Raw genomic sequence first — 26,745 nt, forward strand, 5'->3', positions numbered from 1 at the left:
ATGAGGGGCTCCTAATCAGCGTAAGGAGGAGCACCTGGAGAAGGGGCGGTGCCCCACCTGAGGGCAATTAGTGAGGGCAGCACGGCCACAGCTGACGGGCATGAGCAGCCCTGGCCAAGCAGGGCAGCCCTCAACGCTCTCTGAGCACACAGGGTGATTAGTGGAACAGGTGTCTGAATACTAAAGGATGTAGCCTTGTCTCTTGCACCCTCTCCGTCTCTGTCCCCAGCTCTCAGCTGTTCCTACCCAGGCCCCTTGGGTGGCTCCTGGCTCGTCCCTGGAGTTGTGAGAGGAGCCTGTGACCTGCAGCCAGCTCTGCCCTCACAGGTCAGCCCTTATGGGACAGTGAAGTCCCAGCGAGTGCTGGTATCACCCTTGGCTCATCCCCCATCACTGAGCAGCTGCAGCCTCACTGATATTCTCCTAATGGAGACAGCACTGTCCACAAATTTCCCAGTTAAAATCATCCAGTTATGTTCTGGGGACACGAACTCTCTTTTTCCTGCTTAAGGTGACTGTATCATCAGCACGCCAGTCCTGGTCTTCATACCCAGTAGAAATTCTTGCAGAAAAGCTTTGCAGAGCACAGACTTGGGTTGAGCAGTAGGGAGGACAGACTCCTTCAATCCAGAATTTACAGAGATCCCCAGCAATTAATTTTTTTGAACCATCAGCACTGGTTTTTCAAATAGATGGGGAGCTGTGATGTGCTAGGAGCTCCCCGGAGTCCCGAGGTGCAGCACTGCATGCCGAGCATCGCCGCCCTGCCTCTTGTGCAACCACCAGGTTTCAATAGCACAGAATTTCGGTGGAAGGTCACCAAGAAGCCCTCGGTGCTCACCTCTAATTGAAAGAGAGCTGTCCCGACCTCACTTAAGGGAAAGGGGACATCCCACACTGGCTTGGGAGACCTTTTCTTCATCCTCCCTGCCCGTGGGTTTCTCCCCATGGCCCTGTGCAGCCCATGGGCCCAGCACCTAACTATAAATAATAATGTAAACAAAATATATATATGTAAATAATATAAACATTATAAGTATATTATTAAGAACAATAATATGACTATATTATAAATAATAATATAAACTAAACATCCTCTCTTCTTCTAAAAAGAAATACACAATCTACACTTGCTTTAATCAGAGTTTAAAGGCACTTGGGACTCTGAAATTATAGACGGTATTAAAAGAAGCATTGCCAAACTAAAACTCTCAATCCTTTTAGCAACCCTGAAAAGAGATGGGGGAAAAAAACCATGCTGAGGGAAAGGTAATGTTTTCCACCAAACTGCCAAATTATCCCTCAACAGAAAGCCTTAAACAACGCTGGTCAGGAGGGAGCAGCTCACCACGTCAGCTGCTCCACTCCCTGGATTTGGCAGGGGCTGCTTTCCGAGAGCCCGATGGTTAACCACGGCAGGCTGAGCATCCACAGAGCACAGCCAAAATATGCCAGTCATTAACTACAGGTTAATCATATTTACTGCAGCTCTGTTGTTCCAAGATTCTCAGACAAAGGCTAAATTCAAGAAAACTTAAAAAGGAACAGATCTTCGGAGCTGATTTATTGTTAATGCAATTAGGATGAGGGAGAGAATCTAATTACCAAGGACTCTCACTTCTTCCCCCCCACAAGCTGATTTAAAGAATAAGGTCCCAGTGTAGTAACTACTTTCTGGTTTACTTTACTTCTTAGCACAGGAGTTGTTGAAACAGCTTCAGTGTTTTCTCAGCTGCATTTTTATGTCAATACTAAAGAAGAGATGAGACAATTCGGACATGTCAGAGGAGAGGAAAGAGGTGTAAAAAATAAAGGCACTAGCTTGAAAAAAACCATCCCCAAAATGTTTCAGAGGAGTTAAAAATGCACCTGAGGCTGCAGTGTGGTGGAGAAGAGGCCAGAAGAACAGGTCATGCATGTGGCTGCCCCCCCACTTCCCAGAAACACACACAGGAAAGCACTGCTGGAGTGCCAGGATGGTTTGCCCTCGGGCCTATCCCATGCAGATAAGTAATCCTGATGGGAGCCAGTAGCACAAACCCTTGTGGTTAGCCCGGCTTGGTGGCACGAGGTCTTTAATCTGCAGCAGGGGGGTACGAGGAGGGGCAGTGGGCAGTGGGCAGTGGCCAGGCTGCAAGCCCAGCACTGACAGGCTGGAGCGGAGGCAATTAAAGCACATTAAATAATAATAGTAACACAAATGCAAGGCAGCTGCTGAGCTGCACACCCTCCCAGCCACCCCAAACTCCTGCAGCGAGCACCTCGACCATCCATTGCAAAAACTCCTGCAATTCCGAGAGATACGGTGTGTGCATCTTTAATTACTGCTTATTATTTATCTCTTCACAGGCTTGGACTCCAGTTCTTGAAAGACTTCCCTGTGTGTTACAGAGATACTCTCATGCTGGTATTTTTATGATTCCGAGTGTGGCAATGAGTATGTGAAAGTGTGAGTTCACTCCCATCCCTTACGTAGCCCATGAGGAGGGAGGAAAAGGGGGTGCATTGGTGCGTTGACCTCCTTGGAGAGTGGTTGTGAGGGGTGGGTGGGGAGAAGAAGAGGAAAGATGCTGAGCAGAGGGCCAGGGTGGGATGCAGACGATGGATAAACGTGCATCTCCAGCAGCCCAAACTCTTCTTTGCTCATCTGTCGGACAAAGGCAGGGCAGGAGAGCTTGACACTGCTTGCAACAAAACAAAACAGATAAAAACTGCAAATATGCAACACAACACCTTAAAAGCATTCCCACAGCCCTTTGCCAATCCACCTAAATCCTGACCTTGAAGAAAACACCCCACCTTGTCCCTGGCTCCGGCAAGTCGTGCCAAAACCTGCCAAGCAGTGTGGGGAGAAGGGCCCCAGCCACAGGGGCTCCCGATGGGAGGAGCAGCACATCCCAGCTGGAGCCATCGGCAAAGATCATCCCCTTCCTGTCTGTGCCTCCCTGGCCAAGGAGGACTCACCTCTGCTTTCTCACTGCAGTGCAAGAAGCAACGTTAAAATTAAAAAAAAACAGTAGGATCAAGTATTTCCAGGATTCCCGCTGATTTTGAGGCTGCTCGCTGATTTTGAGGCTTCCTCAGTGCAACTCAGAGAGGGGTTCACTTGCTTCTTTTAGAGAAGAAGAATATAGGGATGCATGAAAGGAGAACTGAGCAGGCCCTGGTCTGCAGACATCTCTGCTGCTCCAGCCCCAGGGCCGGGGGTTACCGGGGCAGGTGAAAAGTCAGAGCTTGCCTCATGCTCACGGTAAGGTGTGAGGGAGGTATGAAGCACCTCTGGAAAGACATCTGGCACCAAGCAGGACCTCTGCCACAGTCTTTAAACAAAACCAAACCAACAAACCAAACAAAAAACATACCTGGAAAGATTCTCACCTCGGCTGGATGTAGCCAGGAGCCCTCAGCCAGCTGATCCACTGCAGGCAGCACAGGAATGAGAGGGAGCACCTGTAACCGGGTATGAGGCAGCCATTTGTGTTGCTGCAAACCAATAATTCCATGTTTCCCAGCTCCTTATCCCCAACCACAGCACACACAGCGAGTACTCCCCAGCTTCATCCAGCCCCACAGCACCTCCAGGGAGCTGCAGTCCAGCCACACCAGGAGCCATATCTGGAGGGATGGAGAGCCAGATACTGGGCATCACTCCATCCTGGATAAACCCTCCCTTCAGCCTTTCCAGAGCATTCCCAGTGATGGAGAATCCCAGCTCCTGGGAGAGGCCAACTCTCCACTGGTGCTGATCCCTGGGCCTTTCTGGTGGTGCAAGGGGTGTGAGACACAAACACACCACCTGCTCCCAAAAGCTAAAGGTTTTCCAGGGACAAAACACAAGCACAAGCACAAAGGGACACAGGGCTTTTTGGTTGGGTTTTTTAATTTTTTTTCCTAAAGCAAGGTGCTGTGTGATATGAAACGCTCTTCCCAAGGGCTGCTAGAGCCACGCACGGGCGCAGACCTGCACTTAATCTCCCGGGGAGCTTTTACAATCCCTTTCCCAACTCGTTCACCAGCTTTGTTTTCCTACACGTCGCCCCTTATCTGCGCCTGGCTGCCGGAGAGCGACTCCGGGATGCAGAAACACGGCTGTTCCTCTCCGCTCCGTAATTGCCAACCGCAGGGAAGGACATCCTTCCCCATTTCACAGCCCCGGAGCTGCGTAACCACAACCGCCTTCCCGGCGGCGATAGCGGCCGGCGGGAGCTGCGGGAGCGGGAGGATTTCCCCCGTGCAGATGTTCATCCCCGCCGCCCACGCCGTGGTTTCGCGGGGACAGCCTGGGGGACCTGATAAAGCAGCCGGGTCCGAAGGATTTATGAGGCTCCTGCTCCTAAGTCGACGAGGAAGGGGAGGTTTAGGGGGTACGAGGCGAGCTGGAAATGGCGTGGAAAAGTTATCGCTGGGGTTTGTCCACGGGCTTCATATTGCTGGGATATTTATCCTTGAACTTCCCACAAAGTTCTCTTTGGAAATGACATGTGAAAGTCTCATCACTGCACAGCCAGGTGATTTTTTTTTTTTTGGCCACGTGATGCTCCAGGTGCTCCTATGCAGATTCAGGAGGAGATGGGGGAGAAACACTACTAAAACACCTCTTTTTATAGATCTGTGGATCAGGGTATGGCCTGCTCTGTCAGAAAAGGTTGGTCTGTTGTTGTTTTTTGGGGGTTTTTAATGGGTGTTTAATACTCTGTGCAACAAGTGCTGAGCCCCCTCAGTGTGCCCGGCCAGCAAAGCCCCATAAATATTCCCAGGCTAACTAACCCATGGCCCCATACAGCTGCCCAGATGGACCACTAGCCCTGTTAGCTGCTGGATTTATGATTCTTAAACAAAATAAAAGGGTACACAAGGATTTATTTTCTGTTTTTAAAAAAAGGTTCCCTCAAAGCCAGGAGTCTTTTACTCAGGGCCCAGCCAGGCCAGTGCCTGACACAAGCATTACCCACCACTGTTTTATGGTCTTTGCTGGCTGGGGGCACCCACGCTGCTTTAAGAAGCGCAATATTCCTTGTAAACGGTGGTTTGGAAACAAGTACTTGATTGTCAGAAAGAGGATAAGGAGGCAGCCTTGGGATGAGAAACAAGTTTCAAAGCATGGCTGAGAGACCCTGTCCAAGCTCAGCCTTTGGGGTGCAGCTGGAGACCAGGGTTTTCCTCAACAGATTAAAAACGCTGTTATTTCATGCCCTGAGTTCCAGGCAGCAGCTGAGGTGAGGGAACAGAGCCTGACCCCAAAGCCAAGCTGCAGAGCCCCCATCCCATCCCCCTTTCATGCCCACAATTGGAGAGATGCTCTCCAATGCCACAAAATAAATAAAATCCCCGGGTTTCAAATGAACGTATTTACCTGGTCTCGCTGTTTTACTCAGCCCGTGACCTCTGCACATTATACAGGAGAGCAGTACAATGCCCCTCTGAAAAGCAATCTTCCAGGGTAGAGCTTTTTGTTTTATTTTCTACATTTGAAAAGACAATGCCAGGCTCCGGATGGCTCCGGTTTGCAGGCGGCGGAACCGACCCTTTTGTCTTTAAGGATGTGAAACGAGGGTACCACATTTTCTGTGCTTTTTTGAACAAGTCCTGACCTTTCAACCCTAAAGCTGGATGGAGAGTGGGCCTGGCATTCGGAGGCTCTTGTTTTCATTTGTCCCAGCTGTCCCCACCTTTCACGTCAAGTCCTTCTCCTGGCTCGAGAGTTTAACCTCCAGCATGTGACAAACAGCAAGGACAGAGCCAAGGGCAGTGATTACACCATCTTCCAACTTCAGAGGGGAGGGAAAAATAAAATAACTTAAAAAGGCTCCAGGAAACAAGAAATGGCCAGGAAAACCAAACTCAGCAGATAAGGTTAAGCCTCAAATCACTCCCATTGTGAAGAAGTGCCACAAGCAAAGCACCCAAAAGTCTCGTGATCCCTTTGCCACTGAATGTTTTCTGTGACCAACATCAAGGCAGCCCAGAAGGAGATGCAACACAGAGGGCAGGGAGCGGGTTGTCCAGAAAATCCCAAACACAACACAGATGGGACATCAACCCAGTGCTTGTCCTCGACCCACAGGGCACCAGTGTCAGAGCTGAGATGCACAGGGACCCCGCCAGCTGCTCTGGAGATGAAACACTTAAAACACACCCCAGGGCAGGGTCTGACCCTGTTTTACACCACTGAAACCCCACTGCAATGCTGCTGGGTTTAACCACGGGCTCCCCATCCGAACCCAGTGTGAACATATCCTCTCCTGCCCCCCATCAGCTCCAGCTCCTTCCTCCCACACCCAAACCACCGCTCAGCATCCTCAACTCTGCCTTCAGCAGCTCCTTCATGGCCTGACTTAGTTTCTTCTTTTTTATTTTAAGTACACAGCACAAAAAACCACACACAGGCCAACTTCAGAGATATTCCCACTAGAAAAATTAAATACTCATAATGCTTTTTTAAAGTGAATTGGGCCCCTTAATTTGCATCTTATAATAAGGATGTTATCGTACTGGTTTATGGCTCAGCTCTTTAGTTTCTATCTCTCAGGGGCTAGATTTCCCCTCATGAGTTCAATAGATGTCTGTGAACTAATGTAATTTTTTAAAAGGCTTTTCTTCTGTATTAACATTACAACCTTTATGAGTTAAAGGTTTTCCTTGCCGGAACACAGGGTGTGTTGGAATTCCAGAGCCAGGCTCCGTACCTTCCAGAGAGGATGCTGCAGCCTGGGGTTAATCCTGGGCAGAGGGAGGGAACCTTCCTCACCTCCCCACACCGAGCCCAGCTCTCCAGTGTGCTCCAGCTCTTACATTTAGCTTAATTATAAAACATTGTCACTCGAATATTAAAATAATGTTTAATACACAGAAGGGAATAAGCCGGTCCGGAAAAATGCATAATTTCCCTGCACCTGCCCTGCTCCTCGCATGCAATGAGCTCTGTTCTTTTCCTCCCTCTCTCCTGACTGCCTCCCACAGCAATGCTGGGAATGCACTTCCAAGAGCTTTCAAAAAGCATTTAAAAGCCGAGGGGCTTCCCCATCTCCGCGCCTTCCAGCAGCGCCCATCCTCTGATCCCCTCACCCTCGGGAGGCGGAGCAAGGCCAGGGTGGGATCTCCTGTGGCTTTCCAGCCCCACATCTGAGCAGCAGCACCCGGGTCTTCGGGAGAGGAAAAACAGCAACAACTTGCCTAAATCCCAGAGGACGTTTTTAAACTTGCCCGAATTAGGGCCCAGGGGCGGATGCTTGGTGTTTCCAAACAGCCGGGCTCCGAAAGCGCTCAAACACGCCGCGAGTAGGAGCGATGTCGAAAATGCCAGCCCCTGCTTTAATGTACCCCGGGATCATTCATCACCTCCACACCTTATTTTATATTGCCAGGCGCTGCTTTAAATAAGCTTTTATTTTTTTCTTTCCCCTCCCCTTTAATCACTACAGCTGCAGAAGGTGCTGTCTCTTCAGCAGGGGAGAGAGAGGAGGGGAAAAAAAAGTAAGAAAAACAGCTAAAGAGGGATTTTAGGCAACAAAAAAAGCCAACGGGAGCAGCCAGGTGCAGAGCAGTTCCCAAAGGGATGCTCCTCCCCAAAGCCTCCAAACGGAAAAGCCAAAGCCCAGGGGAGCATGCCAGGCAGGCAGCAGGGAAAAGGAAGGAGACCCTAAAAAATAAGTTTTATCCATGGTGGAATTAGGTGTGCAGGGGGTTTTTGGGGATGGCAGTACAGGCAGGGACCCCACTGCCCACCAGCGAGGGGTTTCATGGGCACAAGCCATGGAGCAAGGGCTGCCAGAGGACACCCTCAGCCCACAGGGAAGGGGGACAGAAGTGTTACAGCCACCAGGCTCTGCTCACCAATGTAGAGCTGCAGGAGGAGGTCAGGGAAAGGACAGACACTCAAAGAGAAAAAAGGTTTATTTATCCATCCCCTGCTCCCTCCCTGCCCAGTGTCCCAGGTGTCCAAGGGCACACATAAAGAGTGATCTGGCACCCCTGTAGGCACTAGGAGCACGGATGCAGATACTCTGGAAGCAAATTCAAAGCCCCATTTTCTGCTGCCTGCAGGTGTCTGTCATGGGAGGCCCCTGGCCACCACCACCTTCACCCAACCTCTCATGCACAGATCCAGAGAAACCTGAGGGAAAGGGTTAAGCAGCCTGTGGATGCTCTGCCTGTGCACTCACCACCTGGAGCGGCTACGCTCACAACTGGGAACCATTAAAGGTTTAGCATGAGCTGGTGCAGGTGGTGGAGCTTTTGGCTGCGGGCTCTTTGATGCACCGGGCTTGGCAAGCTCTGGGCGTCATCTGCCAGACCACAGGGATGACCCAAGGCCACTCCTCTGTCAAGGGGACCCTGGCACTGGGGTCAACCCCTCATCAGCTCTGTGGGGTTGGGCAGGGGGCTTACTGCTCCATCTAAACCTCGTCACTGAGGAAAAACTCCTGCCTGAGCCTGTGGGGGGGTTAAGCTGAGCCACACCGTGCTGGGGGAGGAGGGGAGGTCCAAAGGTACCACCTTCGTGATGCCATTTAAATTGGGATGCTGTAAAACGTGAAAATAACTTGAAAGGCAGTAGCCCTGTTTTATTAATAGCAAGTATTTATTAGCCTCCTTGATTTACAGTACGTTTCTGAAAGTCATCAGTCCATCACATTCTTCAGCACAGGGGCTGAGGAGTTTTTCTTGGTCAACACAATATGGAATATAGATCCGAATATGAGAAGCCAAATACAACCTTCATTTTGCATGCACATATCCCACCGATGGGAGGCCCGTAAATGAGTCCTGTATAGCCCTTAGACACATGCAGACATTGGGGGAGAGGTGGGAGCTTCTGTACATCACCACTGGAAACCTGGAGGGTCATGGAAATCGCCAGGGAAGAGCCATCAGGGCTGGACCAACCTCGGAAAGCGGCGCGGCGCACACACCCCAGCCACCAAAAAAAGGTGGGAAGCCACCTCATCTGGGTTTTGCTAGGAGAAACCACCTGCCCATCCATCCCCCTCACTGCAGGATTTGATGCTCACACAGCACAGGCACCTCCACCCACCTGTTACCATCCCCAGTCCCAGATTTTCCTCCTCCTCCCGCCCTCACTGTGGGGTTTTGCCTGCCCAGCCCGCAGCACTCTGCCCATGGCCACGGAGCCGCGGCTGAGCCAGCATTCCCAGGGATCACATCGTGCTCATTACGGGAGGCCAGGCAAAATTAAATTGGGGCCCACTGGTTCTGCCATCTGAACTTCATCACTGCTAAAGATGCAATAAAAGTAATAGCAACAACGAACAAGCCTCTACCAGATGTGTAACTCTATCCAGTGAGATTAAGGAGTAAGGGCCATATTTGGGGTTTAGGGGCTTTATTTTGTTGTTGTTCTGCCCCCTGCAACTCCATCTTTCCTTGGGAATAATTGATTACTTGGACCCCTGTAGAAGATGAATGCTAAGAGGGTGATTTTTGGGGGGAGAGAATTGGGATGGAGGGGCAACAATGTTTGACTTGTAACAGATACGACACACAACTGAATGATGTCTGAAATGAGAAAACTGGGCAGGAGGAGAAGCAGAGAGTAAGAAAAGAAGCAGATGAGGCACCACTCTCATTTTTGAGGGTCGGGGTGTTCAGCTCACTCCTCAGTAAGACTTTATAGTGGGGTCAGGTGAAACACCACAGCAGAGCAGAGAGCCCTGGAACAGCAGGGATGTTTAGCAGGTCCTCCCCCTCACTGCCAAAAATCCACAGGTAAAAGCTCACCCCAAGTCTCACCAGCACCCAGGCAGCTCAAACACACACAAGATGGGAGATGTAAACCCAAAGGAAAGGCTAAAGATGGGAAAAATAACCTCCAGCCACCCAAGGAGGATGGGGCTTCCCGCCACCTTCCCCCAGAGTCCACACTGCCAGCCACCAACACCACCATGCTCCCCAGATGGATGCTGCTGCTGGTCCCACCATCACTCGGTGGGACCCAACACAAAGCTGGGGTTGATACAAAATACAGGGAGTTTGGCAGCTTTGCTTGGAAACTCACTCACAAAATCTGCTTTCAGATCCCTTCTGAGGAGAGGTCTTGCATCTCATAAAATTCCACAGCCCAGATGCATCATGAATCCAAAGTTTACATTATTTTGAAAGCAAAATTTAAGCTAGACTTCATAACAGGCTTGACCTTTGCTGCATTTTAGTGTCAGGAAAAGTGTGCTTAGAAATCAAACACAGCATAGTCAGATCATCTCCAAGTCTGAAAGTAGCTTTCTAAACCCAAAACCTCAAAGCTAAGCCAGGTGATTCCCAGGAATCTTGTTCATCTCAACCCCCTGGACTGGGAAGGAGAACATTTATCTTTCGTTTATTAACAACTCTAAAACTTTAGGAGCTTTTTTTGTTTTTAATAAAGACCAATCATACTTACTTTCAAAGTTGGATGTGCAGACCAACACCTGGAGAAGATGCTAAAATACAAAACCCCTGGAAAGATTGCCCCTCTTGCACCAAAACCACAGCAACCTCCAGCTTTGAGGCCAACAGGCTCCCAGCCCTCCCCTCGCAGGAAACCTCAGACCCTTACTAATTGGCAGAAACTCATTAAGTGATTAAGGTGATCCCAAGCACAGACACAGCAACGGGACTCAGCCAAGTCCTGGTCAGACAAAAAGAGGACCCTAATAACACCCTTAATTAAAGCACGCAGCCCCCTCAGGTCACCCAGGGCAGTGGAAACCCTTTGGAATCTCCACCCGTGCTGAGGCTGTCCTGGAGCTCTGCAAGGGCCACAGCAGAGCCTGGAGCAGGAGCAGGGCTGGCAGCCAGGGACCGGAGCCCCATGGATTGCAAGGGGCTCAGCACAGACATTGCACCTGTGTGCAACTTTAAGGCAACACCCATTCTGAAGATGTTTCCAAGTCCTAAGAGTGGGGGGAGAGTTTAACAACTGTATTAAAAAATAGACATTTTAAAGACTATTTCACTGCATCTTCAGCACTTCAGGTATCACTTCTGTGCTTGGCAGAACACATTCAGCCCTCCCCGCCTTTGTTATTTACTGCTTTTCTGGGGAGAGACCCCTGCCCTCACGCTGCCTGCTGAAGGAGAGACAAGCCACAGCCAGAGAAAGCAAGATCCCATCATGCTTGTTCCACCAGGCAGAGCAGCAAAAGCATAACCAGCTACCCCAGAAGACATCCATGAGCCAAGTTTAACCTGTGCTCACACAAAGCAGGGGTCAGACACCCCCAGAAGGAGCCAGCTCACTGAAACCCCTTATAAAGCAGCTTCCCAGCTGCCCTGGGCCACGCCTGCTGTAGATACGGACCGGGTGAGTCCTGATTCGCAGTCTAGAGAAATGAGCAGAGCAACCCCCTTTGCAGTAAATAACTCCATCAGCTCTGATCTGACACAGCTGCCTGGAGCAGAGATCCCCAGGGCAGGAGCAGGTGCCTAACTCCCCACCACTAGTGCACTCACAATCGGGTGCTTAATCCAACAGGATTCACCCTTCCAAGGCTCAAAACCCCCTTAGGAGCAGACACAGAGGTGGCAGTACAGACTGGGATAGGAAGAACCTTTAAAAACATCCCCTAATGATAAAAAAAGCTGAGGCTGTGCGTAGATTTTTGGGTAGTTTCCCCTCAAAGACCAAATCACCTTAGAAGAAGCAGCAGTAGCTCCCTTTGTGTCCCAGTGCACCAAGTCCTCCAAGCTCCCAGTGTGGCACCCCTTGGAGATGCTCCCTCCTGCTGCCCACCCCAGCCAAATTTTAAGGTACCAAAGTGCCTGTGCTTGTGCTGTGCCCAGGCCACCATGAGAACCACAGCCCAGGGTTTTAAAAAACAGAAGAGCAACCACCGCTCATGGAAAAGGCAACACTGTTTTCCCTACGGCCGTTTCACCAGGAGAGAGTCACCCCAAGTGAGCGTCTCGCTCAGATTGTAAGGAAGGAGATGAATAAAACAGAAGTGAGATTGCAGTTAATACACAAAGTCAGTAAATCCATTGTCCCTTTCCCCACGACTCGGCTCCATCCCAACTGATCCCGGCAGCCCGACACGGCCAGCCAGCCACTCCACTCGCTACCCAGCTGGCTTCTTTCACCAAATAAGGTCCATTCCCACTCATCAGCACAGGCATGAGCAGCTACAGCCTATAAATCCCATCAGAGACAGCACAAAGCTCACACATAACCCATCTTCTTCAGGCAAAGTGCCTGGGCCCTGAACCAGGAGACTCCTTGGGTGGGTGCTCAGACCCGAGCAAGGGATGAGCGTCGCTGGCAAGCAGGAAAGCTCATGCCCCTGGTGCAAAGTCTGGGGAACACTGGGACAACAACCTGACAGCAGCTCCCCCAGCTCAGGGCAGGGCTCTGCATCCCCTGGTCTGACAGCATCTCCACAGCACCGCTATCGCTCCTTCCGAAACCTGCGCTGGCCTCACTTCTCCTCGCGCGGACACGAGCGGACGTCACGGATCCCAGCAGCCCCAAAAGTACATAGCTTAACAGCAGAAATGCAACACGACAGCTGGCATTCATCAAGGAGGGGCGGGTGATGCAGGAGAGCTGGGAGAGCCCCCCCTTTCAGCACCACCAAAGGCCAGAGGGGGCTCAGCACTGCTCGGGGCGCCCAGCCCAAAGCCCGACTCCTGGCCTAGCTCTGTCTGCCAGGGCCAGGCAGCCCCTGGTGCCAACACCATCCCCAGTGAAAACTCAGCACTTGCTTTTCTGCAGCCGGTACGGGAACACAAAGTCACACCAGCCGTCTGGCCCTTGTTAGCATTAAAAATTAAAGACAGAGCAAACAAAACCTAAAGCTCCAACATTTATTATGGCAATTTCCCACCCACCCACAGACCTACACTGTGTTTTGCTTTATTTTTAATTCATCACATCAGATGTGCCTCCCGAGGAATGGCACGTTGCAGGGATAACCAACAGGCCGGGTTGTCCACGAGAGCAAGACAGTCTTTTCCATGGGGAAAGGAGCCAGTCGAAGCCATCATTAAGCCCTTGACCTTGGTGCATGGGTTTTTTTTGTTTGTTTGTTTTTAGAAAATGAAAAAAGAAACCAATGAACAAAAAAAAACCCCAAAAAACCAGAAAACCAACCCCAAAGAAGTGTTGTACTCTATTACAAAATATAAATACGATAGTCTTGCAGGCAGGAGGAGCCCGGGGAGCGCTGCCTTCGGCGGGTGACTCCTCAGGCTCTCCCGGGGATGCGGCGAGCCAGCAGGACAGAGGCCACCTCTGGACGCCGAGACGCCGCCGGCCGCTCGCCCCAGCTTCACCTCCTTTCAGAATTTAAGTGCTCTTGAACTTCCATCCGAAAACTGCCAGACATCCGGGGCTCCCTGGGCGCTGCGCCAGCTGGGGGGGTACGCCGAACCTAAAGAGAGCATGGGGACAGAGGAGAGAACAGGTGTGACACGGCCCACGGTGTGAGTCATTCCCTTATCCTACTTCTCTTTTTGTCTCTTTTTTTGTCTCTAACAACTAGGGACACCCAACTACCACAAAGGGATACGGCAGGACGGAGCCCTTCCTCTCTCAGGCCACGCCCTCGCATCCGGCATCCTCGGCACCACGCAGGAACCACGGGGATCATTTAGGAAGAAAAACCTCCAGATTTTACTGGGCAAGGACCAAGCCAGCCTGTCTTGCAAACCTCCTCCTACACTTTCCCAGACCCTCATGGGCTTCCCCCAGGTGCTGAAGGCCCTCCTAAAGCCATCAGTACTGTTAACACGGCACACGGCGGGTGGTTCGCGGAGGGCTTTTCCCAACTCCCGGCGCGGTGGATATCGCACGGCATGGAAGTGCGCGTCACGGCAGCAAAGCTCAAGCTGCACAGCCCCAGCCCACGCCCAGCAAAGCCATCGACTCCAGCAGCATGGGATGGGGCACTGGGACAGCAATCATTCCTGGCTCCGAGCCCCTGCTCTGGGTCCATCACCCAGCACTGCGCTACCCACGCGACAGGCTAAGGGCTACACTGGTGGCAAGGCTGGCACATCACCAACACACCCCTCAAAATCCACCTTGGCAGCCCAACGGGGAGCTGGTTTCTATGGAATTTACTTCATTAATACTTAAAAGAGGGGTTAAAGGTCTACTACACGTGAGCTGCCATCAGGACTTAATAGCCAGCTCCTTCCTAGGCCAGATCTTCACTGGGTGTTAACTGGAGTGTCTCCTCTGAAGTCAAGAGCACCACGCCCGACTTCCCTCTGGGGAGGGCTTGTTGCTGCTGCTGTCTGAGCCCAACAGTTTCCAGGCTAATGTTAAAGCTGACTGAGACTTCCAAGGCAGCCAAGAGCAGCACAGCCATCCCAGCTACAAGCACAACAGCACTGCAAAGCTTAAGTCCTGCCAAGGGGCTCAACACCTTGGGGTTCCCCCCCACCTCCTGCCCCTCCTGCATCCCTGTGGCTCAGTGGAAACCAGCAGCTGAGCATCTGGGCTCGAGGAGCAGCATCTCTTCAGCAGCTCTGGCAGAGAGCCCTCTGGGCAGTATCACTCTCTCCTAGTCAATACTAGAATTTGTCCATGCATCCGCCAAAAGTGGGTTTCAACCTTTATTGGAGGAAAAAAGAGAAGGAGGGATCTAAAAGAGCAGCTGGTATCTCTTTCCTGTTTGGTACAAACTCTGCGCTTAGATAAACCCCAAAACTGTGTCTCATCAGATATGCCACAGCCTCCTGAATGTCGAGCAAAGACATGGTATCACTTACTCCCGTATTATCTCGGCCCTTGGAAACATTATAAATATGAAACATCTGTAGTCTAAATTCTGGGTACTGTTTCAGCACCTTCATTACATTACTCATTCCGTTTGGAGGAGATTAGACACGAAAGGGTCTATGCCATAAAACCACGTTCCTCCTCAAAAGTTGACGGGGCTTGAGATTTTAAAAATAAAGACACTGTTACCCAAATATCACTTATTCCTAGAGACATCTTTTTGCTTAGAAACAGGGAAGTTTCCAGGCAGCGCAGGTCACGCGTGCACAGGATGCCAAAGCAGCTCGAGAACACGTGGTGGGGCCTGGGACATCCATGCCCCAACCCAACAAACTTCAGTGGGCTCATCACACCATTAACTTATTGCCCCTGGCAGAAAAACACCACGTTCATGAACATCTGCTTTGGTGTCGGGGTGACGGCACGTTGCCATTCTCAAGCTACGCTCTCGCCAGCCGGTGTTCAGACAATTCCCCCTACAGCAGGAGCTGCTTCTCCCGCAGCTCCTTCCTCCAAACCACCGCCCCTGCCCTGTGTGCCACGCGGCGCCCACTGGGCTCGTTTAGCTCTGGGAAACCTGGAAAATTTAGCTTTGGGAAACCTGTGAATCACACGCATCACTGTGCCACTTAATAAAGAAGTCAATTGTTTGCTTTCCACTGGTTAATCTTGTAGCAGCACAGGTCTGCCTAGTGATGCCTGTATATGGATATATGCAGATGCCTGTCTATATGCTTTTATATAGGATTATTTCTTAAGTAAAATGCAGGACAGGGAAAGGAAGTGGGACGACGACCACCGCAGGACCGACACAGGGTACAGCGCCCACTCTGAAAGACAGCCAGGCTACGCTCAACCCCGGGCACAGCTAACCCGAGTCCTCTAGAAAACATCTCCACTGTGGTCTCAACAACCAGCAATAAAAATAGGGACAGGGAGAGACTGGACTCCGTACAGGTATTTCATGGCCCGGGATCCAAAGATGTGTCATCAAGGCAGCTGCAAAGCACATCCCTGTGGACCCCGGCCCTCCAAGGAACAGCCAGCATCCATGCCTGTCACCTTGAGCTCCCCATGCGGGGGCTGGACTCTGCCTGCCCTATGCTGTACTAGGGATCCCTCTGGCACAACTCCACCTCCAGCCAGTGGGTACCAGCCTGCTGAAGGGGAGCGCAGCTCGGGGGGCACTGCCGGCACCTTTCCAGCCCTCCTGCACTCTCATCCCACTAGCCCAGACAACAAAATCTTCATTCCTCCTCTTCCAGGATTAAAATGGAGCTTTACTACTTTCTTTTCAAATCTGTCTTAGAAAAGGAATAATTTTTTTTTCTTGAGATAGGTATTTCTGTCTTTTTTTTAAATTCCAAACCTCCCCTTCAGAAGGCGCCGGGCAAAATACAGGCAACAAACGATGCCATCACAAGAAGACGACAGAACAACTGGAAGGTTTTACAGAAATCAAAAAAAGGAAAAGAAAAAAAAAGTATTAAATCCATTACACTAGGAACAGCAAGAGACAGTATCACAGCGGTACGTGCTTTAATAAAGTAAAGAGATGCTGCAACATGCAGTATTTGTCAAACTGACAACATATACAGACCCCTAAGGGGGGGACGGGGGGACCTGAACTCCGGATTTTAGAGACAATGCACAGAAACCTGCAATTCCCACCAAAAAAATATCAAAGCCCGGGGAGAAAAGAGGGGAGCTCCCAGCTCCAGGCGGGAGCCGGACTGGGAGCTCTGGGCTGGGGTCAGTGCGATCCCGGAGCCGCGGCGGGAGACCTCAGCCCCCCGAGAGAAATCAGCTCCTGCCCACGCGCCCACATGCGCCAGTGGCTGATTTCACCCCGTCCCCAAAAGCAGCCGGGGATGGGGGAGTCCCGGGGGGCCGCAGAGCTGTTGGTTTGCTCACCTCTTCTGCCACAGATTTACCAAACGGGGAGGGAATCCCTGCTGCAGACCGAGTGAAGGCCGGGGGGGCCGCAGGCTATCGCGGTGAGGGGGTCACAGCTCAGTCCTGATCTAGATGGGGGAAAAATCCCAAAGCTACAGGTCCAGACTACCAACACTTCCCACTGGCCGGAAAGTGAACTCCTTAGCCCAAAAATCCTCTTCCTGGGCAGAGGGGGCTTATTTAAGGCCAAGCTGGGTGGCGGGCGCTCCCTGGGGATCGGAGCCCCCCAAAACACCCCTGCGCGGGACCTTCCCCTACAGCCTGCTGCTGGAAGCCACCTACAGCGTGTGTCAAATGAGGACACCAGAAGCTGACACTGTGTACTTTAAGGTTTTTTTTTTTATTTTTTCAATAAAGGGACAAAATGGGTGTATGAACAGGATAATGCAGACAACTGCCAAAAAAACACAGACAGTGGTTTTTCCAATAGAACTTAACAAAGACCAGAAACAAATACAATAAAAAGCCAGGTTGTAATGACCTTTGGTCATCCAAATAATAAAAAAAAAAAAAAATTAAAAAAAAAATTTAAAAAAAATCCCCCCCCAAAAAAACCCCAAAGAAAAATAAAAGATCAAATTAAGTGCCTCTGTTTTGAACAGAGCACATAAGCAATAATAAATAGTGACTCCCATAGTAAAAGATAAAATTTCAAGTTACGACAAACAGCTTTCATTACAGGAATAGAAAAGGCCAATAACAAAATATTCTGCATTGCCATTTACAAAAAAGTATTGACTCAAGCGGGCTTTCTCTTTAATATGCTTTGCATATGAAATTCTTTCCAATCTAAATATAAAGCACCATTTAGTTTTTGGCAATGAAAAAAACTGCAAAACGGTTTTTTCTTTTCTTTTTTTTTTTTCCTTTTTTTTTTTTTTAGCTTTTTTTTCTTTCTTTCTTTTCTTTTCTTTCTTTTCTTTCTTTCTTTTACTGCATATGAAGTTAAGATGCTGGAATGTCGGGTGATAGAAGGAAAGGGACATAAAGCACACTACATAACAAACCAACGTTATTAGCTTGCAGTACTGCATACAGTATGGCAGCAGGAAAAAAGAACGAAAAAAGATATGTACACCCCTCTGTGACGGCCAGCAGCATGACATCGGAACAGGTTTCCCCCAGAGGGCCATTATATGGCCTCGGATCTGTACAATGTCACACCTTTTTTGTCTTTTTGTCTTTTTTCTTTTTTTTGAAACATACAAATAATTTGCACTATATTATCCTGCCAAATTAAAAAAATATACTGTGGCAGCCTGTGGTTTTTTTTTTTTTTCCACTACCAAAAAAGGTACATCGATACCTTTTGAGAGAACAAGCAACAGTTAAAAATACAAGCTTCAATATAAATACTATAGTGCCTACACTAGATGAACATTTAATTCAAATACCATTCTAGAAATACAGAAAAAAGAGACCATAAATGTGTTTTAGCATAGGAATCAACATGAGTGTGCATTTTCCTATATTTAAGTACTATATAATCTTAAACCTTTCCCCAATGCATGTTTTTATACAACCTGAAGAGCTGTGTATATCCAAGGCATAGAATTTCCACTACCATTTTAAAATGAGTAACAAGTCTTGTACATCACCAAGACGATGAACCCTAAAATACAGTTTCCCCCTAAACATAATGAAGTGTTGTGGTTTTTTTTTTCTTTTTCTTCCTTAAAAAAATTTTCTTAACATTTATATTTAAAAAAAGGTTTTGTGGTGTTTTGTTTTTTTTTTTAAAATCCTTTTTTTTGTACAAAAAAAAAAAAATCCTTGCACTGTAGGAGCGAAAGCAATCATTCATTTTATGTAAGTGTAGAGTCTGTTTCCATTCACAGCGCTGTAATGTCGCGTCCGAGAAGATAAGCTCATTAGTCAAGTAAATGGCTGTCAAAGTTTGTGGGGTTTTGTGGTTTGGGGTTTTTTTTTTTATGCTCATCAACGTGTGTTCAATTTTTATTTTTTAATTTTTTTTTTTCCTTTTCAGCATTCTTGCAACTTTTCCCTTAAGTATAGACCTGTAAACTGGGAAAATTGTACAGTGCACTTAATTGTCCTATCTGAGCAGTCTTATTTTATACTCAACCTCTGTACCTTTGATTAAAGAAAAGATACAGACATCACAGGCAGAGTCAAGTGCTATTTGAACACCAACCGGGGCGGGCGCTAGCTTAGGAATAAAACAAGGAATCCTCTTCCACGTCAACACAAATAGCACACAGAGGATGGGAAAAAAAAAAAAAAAAAAAAAAAAAAAAGAAGGACAACTTTTAGGGAGCACAGACAGATACTGCTACTCTTTTGCTTTTTTTCCTTTTTTTTTTTTTTTTTTTTTTTTAAATTTTCTGTTACTTCTTCCAAAGCATCACATTAAAGGCAAGTCTTATGAGTTCATAGTTAATCACCACTGTGTCGGTATTAGCTTATACACCTGTTCTAGTTTTAAATGGCAAACAGTACCACATTGTGCTAATAAATCACAATTTATTTATTTTTTTGCTCCTCTATCTGTTACACTCGGTAAAATATTATTGCCAGTCTTTATTTTATTTTTTATACGGTATACAAGAGGTCTTAAAGTTTATAATTTGATTGTCAGCTTGACAACCAAGTGGCTCCGGATTTATTTGTTTTGGTGCCAGAATCAATAAAAGATATTATTAAAAGTAAATATCTTCATAAAACGGATTTCCTTTATTGTGTGTTTAATGGTGTTGAAGGGCCTCTGCACATTTCACAATCTATTTAATCATTGATGGGGAGGGGGAATAAAAATTTGGGGCAGGGTGGGCGGGGGGGGAAGGTTCTACATCTCGTTTTAAGCTCTCTCCACGAGCCAAGCAGGTTTTTAGACTGGGATGATCAGTTTTAAAAAAATAATAGTAATAATAATAATAATAATTAATAATAATAAAAGGCAGAGGAGAATGATGATTAACTAGGACTGAGTGGGTCATTTCTTTCTCTTCCTTAGTTTCCTCTTCCCTCTTCTTTCCTAGGTGGCTGGCGTTGTGAGGGGCACGAGGCGGCTCCCAGCACGGCCGAGGTGGCGACGAGCTACGCGTGGAGGACGAGCAGAAAGGAGCCATCAGCATCGGCCGCGACAGATCCAAGGCACTCGGATTATTTATCATTATTATTATTATTATTAGTGGGTGGGTGGGTGGGTGCGTGTCTGAAATCAAACGCTAAGAGAAATCTACCTCTTCCTGACTGGTGGCGGTTGGTTATTCCCAATTAAAGGCCTTTTTTTATGTTCCCAAGGGGAACTCTGTCTCCAATCGTGGGTTTATTGGTTTAAGACAACGATCTAGGCTAACACAACGCTTCTTCGGTGCTATCGGTCCTGTCCGCAGAGGGTCACCCACAGCGAGTTTTCCTTCGCACGTCACAAAACAAAACTGTACATTGTACATGATATGTATTACAGGATGTATGCAGCATGGTCGGTTTTGTTTGCTCTCGGGTTTGGTTTTGTTTCACTTTTTTTCTTTTTTTTTTTTTCTCCTCCTCCTCTCCTCTTTTTTCCTCTTTTTTTTTTTTTTCCTTTTTCTTTTTTCCCGAACGGAATTGGAAACAGCGACGTGTTTGCTCAGCAACTAATCAGGGACAATTTAAAAACAGCCATAACATACCATACATGCTGTCTAATCCAAAAATTAAAAAAAAAAAATAGAATAAAATAAACCAACCAAAATAAAAAAACAACCCAAAACAAAAAAAAAAAAAAACCCCAACATACACAACATGTAAATTATTGCACAAGAGAAAGGCTCAAAGTTTGCGTAAAATGCAATAGTATTGCCCCGATACAGATCATGCATTCAAACGGTGAGAACAAAAAGAAAATAAACAGGGTGTGCTGGTGACAAGCACTTTCCAAATATCCTTAGCTTCCATGACTTCCATCACAAGGGACTAGAAAACCTCTACGGGGATGCGGGATGGGTTAGGGACGGGGGTGGATGGGGAGGGGGGGTACGAATATACCTCTATTCAGTTTTTATCTCGTTATTCAAGACTCGATCACTGTGCCATTTTTTCATGTGTTTCTCCAGGGTACTGTACACGCTAAAAGGCATCTTACAAATCTCGCATTTGTAAACGTCCTTTCCCACCTGCCCGTGTGTTTTCATGTGCCGGGTGAGCTTGCTACTCTGGGCGCAGGCGTAGTTGCAAAGCTCACACTTATACGGCCTCTCGCCCGTGTGGCTCCGTCTGTGGACGGTGAGATTACTACAGTTCTTGAAGACCTTCCCACAGTACTCACAAGTGTCGCTGCGTCTGCCCTCTTTTGAGCTGGGCCTGCCAGGGCCCGGGCCACTAATATGGGGGGTGCTCCCTCCGCTTCCCGTGCCGCTGCGGCCTGAGATCCCTCCGTCCAGCTCGCCCGGCGGCGTGGAGAAGCGCAGGCTGCCGTTCTCCGAGGAGTGCTCGGAGGAGGAGGCGAAGGGCGATTGTCGGGAGTCGCCGAAGCTGAGGAAGGGGTCCTTCAGCTGCCGGGAGGCGGCGTAGCCCGCCAGCCACTGGGAGTAAACGTTCTCGGTGTTGGGCATGGCGGCGGCCGGCAGGTCGAACTCCTTCTCCAGCTTGATGCGTTTGGAGAAGGGGCTCAGGGAGCTGGGGCTACCCAGCAGCAGCTTTTTGGACAGGCCTCCCGAGGCGGACTCCCCCGGGGAGCAGCCCCGGCCGTTGACGGCCCCCTCGTCGATGCGGTCGGACTCGCCGGCCACAGAGTCTTCGTCGCAAGTGTCCCTGTGCACCTCGGGCTCGGGGAGGTGGCCCCGCTTGTGTTTCTCCCCCAGGACCTGGTGGAAGGCCTCGCTGAAGTGCTGCATGGAGCTCAAGACCATGCCCTGCATGACGTCCGGCATCGACCGGCCCTCCTCGCCAGCCCGTGAGTTGTTCTCGTGGTGACGGGCCGCCTCCAGGCTCATCCCAAAGCCATAGTCCGGCCTGTCGCTCTCATTCAAGTCCTCCTCCTCCTCCTCTTCCTCCTCCTCCTCTTCCTCCTCCTCCTCTTCCTCTTCCTCATCCCCGTTCTCAGGGATCATGTTGGGGTCATTCTCGCTCTTGAACTTGGCCACCACGGACTTGAGGGCGCTGCTGGCGCTGCCCACCAGGTCGCTGGTGCCCGGCTCAGGGGAGCTGGCGGTGGAGAGCCCATCGTCCGACTTCACTGTCATGGGGGAGGACTTGTGCATGTGGGTCTTCATGTGGCGCTTAAGCTTGCTGGCCTGCGTGCAGGCGTGGTCGCAGAGGTTGCACTTGTAGGGCTTCTCCCCCGTGTGGCTCCGGCGGTGGACCACCAGGTTGCTCTGAAACTTGAAGGTCTTCCCGCAGAACTCGCAGGATTTGGACTTCATGGGGGGCTGGGAGGGAGGAGGAGCGGACTGCAGAGGAGGAAGGGGCGGCGTGGCCAGGAACGGAGGCTTGCTGCCGGGCTGGAAGGGCTGCAGCAACCTTTGCATAGGGCTGGGCCGGCTCGGGGACAAGGGTGGGCTGGAGGTGTTGCCGGCCAGCTCCCGCAGCCTCCGTGAGAAATCCATAGCGGGGGGCTCCATCGCCATGGGGTTCAGTCGCAGCACCCTGTCAAAGGCACTAGGGTGATGGGTGGCCAGAGCCATTTCTTCCGCACCCAGGCGCTCAATGCGATGCGGATCCAAATGGTGCCTCGGGGGAGGGCTAAAGAGGGGCGGCGTGGGTGGGAAACGCCCTTCTCCCAGCCCCGACGCCTCCCTCGAGACCGAGCCGGGTATTCTGAGCAGGTTAAAAGGGTTATTGTCTGCAATGTGAATCCCGTGGAGAGGTGGCTGGGAAGGGCATTCTGCACCTAGTCCTGTTGGGATACCAACCCGTGGCGTCAGGGGGCTGCCGTGCTCGCTTTCTAGGTAGATCCGTAAGCCGTGCGTGTTCTGTGCGTGCTGCAAGAGGAACCAGGCGCTGTTGAAAGGCTGTTTACAAGTCGTACACGTGTAGCTGCTGGGCTCGTCTTTACCTGCAAAACAACACAACAAGCAGCGTCAATCTCCGGCCGTCCAGCGGCGGGCGAGCGCTCGCCTCCCCGCCTAACCTCCTCTCCCCCTCCGGGACACTCAGCTGGGAGCTGGGCAAGGGACATCCCAGCTGAGGGACACGCAGGGGACACGGACGGGAAGAGTTAAGGGATACAATGGGGAGATCCAAACCCACGCCAAGCACATCCACCTCCTCCCAACCATGCCCAGCTCTGGGTTCAAAAATGAACCACGGCGGGTAACCATAGCACAAAACAAGCTAAGAAAAAAAAGGAGATGTTAAAGTCAGTCAGTGCCAGCCCCAACTCAACAGACTTTATGCTGCAAGAGGCTGCTAGGATGTAGAGGGCGGGTAAATAAATATGTATATAAATGGATAAATAAATACAAAATAAATCAATCCCCTTTTGAAAAGCACTCCACATAGATCAGTTCAAAACATCAGAACTGCCAGCAAGCTGGGCATCAACACACTTTTAGTCTCCTCCTTATTTTGAGACTAACAATGTGTACAAAATTAAGCATCAATTTCTGCTCCTTAGCAGAGATTCACCTCTGGGGCAAGGAAAAAAATAAAAATAAGAAGAGAAAGAAAAAAAAATCAAGCATGGGACAGGGAAAGGGGAAGATAGAGAGAGCAGCAGCTCCACCAGGGAAAGAGCTGGAGGGTGGCCAGGAGGCCTGGCCGAGCGCCCTGCCGGAGCCACATTATTTCTCTCGCGCTGAAAAGAAGCTGAGGATGGTAAATGCCACTTTGGCAAGTAGCGAGCTAACTCTATTTCATGATAATTTATTTTTGGAGATAACACGGACATTATAAAAGAGCAACCAACTAATAAATAACTAAACAAAAAGCCGGCTAATAATGACAGCAGAAAGCAGCCCCTTCTAATATATGGCAAAACAAGGGGGATGAATAACTTTTTGAGGGCCGCCCACGAGGGAAGAGCGGCGTGAGATATGGTGAAGGTGAGGGTGCCTTTATTGATTACTGGGATTTTGCGAATAATTCACTTCCACCCCCATATGGATGCTTTTTGCTAAACGCTGGTAAACCAAAGCTGGAGCTAAGAGAAGGATATAAATTCATTTCCAGCCTTGTTCAGCAGTTCTCACAGAGCTGTTGTTTAGTGATATTTTAACAAATAAAAATAACATTGTGGTTTGCTGAGAGATAAACCAGGAGCCCTCCAAGGGCATCAGCACTTGGGGTGGTACTGGCCTTTACCACATATTCCTGCCCTAACCCAGCATTTGCATCCCAAGGAATATGCTCCATAGGCATCTCTCTTGGGTAAACAGTCTGCACTGAGAGTTGCTCCCATTAGGTTTCCCCTACTTGCCGAACATAAAGAGAAAGAAAATCTAAAAAATCAAATAAGGCAAATTAGGAAAGGGAACATCGCTTGATCTGCGCCCATCTTGTTTCCCATCTCACAGGGGAGGAGGTGAGAAAAAGCATCATGTGAGCATTTTCCTTCTGAGTGATCTGGGGATACAGGACAGAACTAGGCATCTTTAATGTCCCTTCCAACCCAAACCATTCCGTGATCCTATGAGATCCAGCACTGGCTGTACTGCTCCATCCCAGCTTCCCTCCCTGCCTCCCGGCTCTGCCGCTATTCTACGTTTGGCCTGAGAAGCTGAATCAGGCAAGCAAAGCGCCTCAATCGTCTACAGCAGGCATTTAACACTTTAATCACTTTAAAAGCCCTTGGAATAATATTTAACATTTCATCCTGAAGCCGGCATTGGAATAAAATGCACTGTGGTGTTTAGTATGTGCCAGGCATGTGAGCACAGATAAATACTTCAATCTGCTGAAATTAGAGGGAAATTCAATTGGACTTTCACATTCCTATGCTCATTTGTGAGCTCAGGGGGGAAAAAAAATTATCTTGCTTCACCATAATGAAGTGGAAGTTTTTAACACCATGGTAGGAGCTAACAACGAAACACTACCTCGCCTCTCTACCTTATAGATCAGGTCAGAGAAAATAGCATTTTATCTTATAATGAGGATACAACATCGAGCATTTGCTACCACATTTTAGTATTCCCATCAACTAGATATTCTAGATCATAAGGGCAGCTCGTGTAATCATAATGTCAATGAGAAGGGCTGTTACGACTGAGACTAAAGATTACATGGAAAAAGCTGCTTTGAAACTGGTAATTATTACCAGTCCACTAATAGCAAATGATGCATTACAGTTTCACCGTATAATCTGTATTTCACTCAGCTCCTGCCAGTGCGGCCTTATTATATTACAGCGTTCACAAATTCTAAATTCCTAAGCTACAGTCATCAATAAATGTGTTACTTGCCATAATTTGCAAAATTACTTTGTTCATAACATCTTCGACTGTTATAAAGACTGGAATTGATTTCCTGCGTGGCAAAATTAGGGCTACATTGATTTAGTGGAGTGTAAAATGTAAGATTATTCTTCATGTGCTTGCCTGAAAAACAAGTTTTCAATTCACTGTCCGTGTTTGGTAATCAAGATAATAATTTACATTTAAAATCATGTTTATGTACAGACGTTCCCTAAACAACTCAACATTTTCAAGGGAGCAATGTAAAACCAGGCAACAAAACGAAGGAGCGAAACAGTTAAAATCCACCAGCCATTTGTCTCCACTTCCTGCTCTGAAGAGACATGATTTCTAATTTGTCTATTAGTGCTTGATTAATTATGAAGGCTATTGACTGACCATATCACCACCTAGAGATACGTTCCAGTCTGATGCAGCCTTGCCAAACTGCAAAAATTATGGCTCTAATCCGCAGCAACAAGACAGGTCCTTAGACTGCTGCGGCAATCCCTGGGTCTGGAAGGGACTCGCCTTTCCTTGCTCCTATCCAACCACCACCATGGGTTCTTTGGGACACTGTTTGGGTCCCCTCAAGAGTCAGATGGGATTGCAGGACCCAAAGGCTGCATCCACTGATGTCTCCTAGCTGTGGGCCAGCCCCTGTCCACACAGCCTTCCCAGCTAATGCATGTGGGCAAGACCACGAGCCAGCGAGGTGGGTCTCACAGCAGGGAGATGCAATAGCCCGTGCTGGCAAAGGACAGAGCTGGAGAAGGCCCCACAGGGCTCTTTGTGCCTCATCATCCACCAGGATAATGTGATGGGATATGTCATCAATTGAGATGCCACTGGGGCTTTCAGCTGATTTCCAAGGAGTCACTGCTGAACCAGCTCTCCTTGGCCATCAGCAGCAGGGCTGGAGCTCACATCCTGGGGCCGGAGCTCACATCCTTGGCTACTTCTCATTCAGGAATGTGAGGCTGAAAGGGATCCCCAGCTCTCACCCTCCGACCTTCCCTGCAGTACGTGTCACTGTGACCAACACAGCATCTTTCAGTAAAGCACAACCTCCTCCAGCCCCGCAAATTGTGGGGCAGAGCACAAAATCCCAGTGAAATGTATTCAAACCAGCTCAGCAGACAGGGAGAGCACCCACTGCTTGCCACCACAGTCAGTTCCCACAGCTAATCACACTCACAGACAGGTACTGGGATACACCCGAACTTCTCTGGCTCTAATTTCTACCTGTTCTCTTTATATTTTGAGGTTTTTTGTGGTTGAAACATGGAAAAGCTCTTGATACACAATGGGCCCCCTCACACACACCAAGGTGTTCTTCGTGAAATTGAGGCACACTTCAAAATCCAGTTATTTTTCCATCCTGAAGCCACCCCTTCACTACTCAAGGACCAGCCTAGCCCTTCTTATCCTGGCATCATGCTGGGAAGGACCTGATTTTCCTCTCAGCCTCCCACAGAGCTGCTGCCTTCCAGGGTACTGCACCCAGCTCTGTAAGCACATCCCCAATTCCACTCTTCCAGCCAAGGACTACAGCAGGCTGGAGCCTATGTCTTCTCAACACACCCTTCCTGACAGTCTTTCCAGACCACCCCATTAACCTGCCCCTCTTGCTCTGCACCCGCCTTTGCTCTACCCACAATGCCAATCAACCAGAATTGCATATTAATTTCTAAATCACCATCGAAGCACTAAGCACCACTGAGGCTCCCATCA

At 49.1% G+C, this 26,745-nt stretch overlaps 1 protein-coding gene and 1 long non-coding RNA gene across 5 annotated transcripts in view; both read right to left on the reverse strand.

Moving 5' to 3' along the window:
- Positions 1 to 2,269: 2,269 nt before the first annotated feature.
- Positions 2,270 to 10,663, reverse strand: LOC138107114 (uncharacterized). The gene is made up of 3 exons (XR_011149236.1): positions 10,397 to 10,663; positions 3,363 to 3,450; positions 2,270 to 2,681 (listed from the first exon to the last, which is right to left on the reverse strand). It is a non-coding gene; the product is annotated as an uncharacterized lncRNA (long non-coding RNA).
- A 2,182-nt stretch (positions 10,664 to 12,845) lies between these two features.
- The window catches only part of BCL11A (BCL11 transcription factor A), a 136,797-nt gene continuing 122,897 nt past the window's right edge, over positions 12,846 to 26,745 (reverse strand). Inside the window, exons 3-4 of one of the 4 annotated variants that reach the window (XM_069008899.1) lie at positions 22,531 to 22,673; positions 12,846 to 13,364 (exon numbers count right to left, since the gene is read on the reverse strand). In XM_069008899.1, the coding sequence (XP_068865000.1) occupies positions 13,263 to 13,364; positions 22,531 to 22,673 (245 nt within the window). In that variant the 3' untranslated portion in view covers positions 12,846 to 13,262. Of the gene's footprint in view, positions 13,365 to 19,843; positions 22,674 to 26,745 lie in introns of those variants that run through there. The other 3 variants (XM_069008898.1, XM_069008900.1, XM_069008897.1) reach the window with 3 other exon arrangements.

Source organism: Aphelocoma coerulescens, chromosome 3 (genome assembly GCF_041296385.1).
Source record: "Aphelocoma coerulescens isolate FSJ_1873_10779 chromosome 3, UR_Acoe_1.0, whole genome shotgun sequence".
In the NCBI taxonomy this organism is placed as follows: domain Eukaryota; kingdom Metazoa; phylum Chordata; class Aves; order Passeriformes; family Corvidae; genus Aphelocoma; species Aphelocoma coerulescens.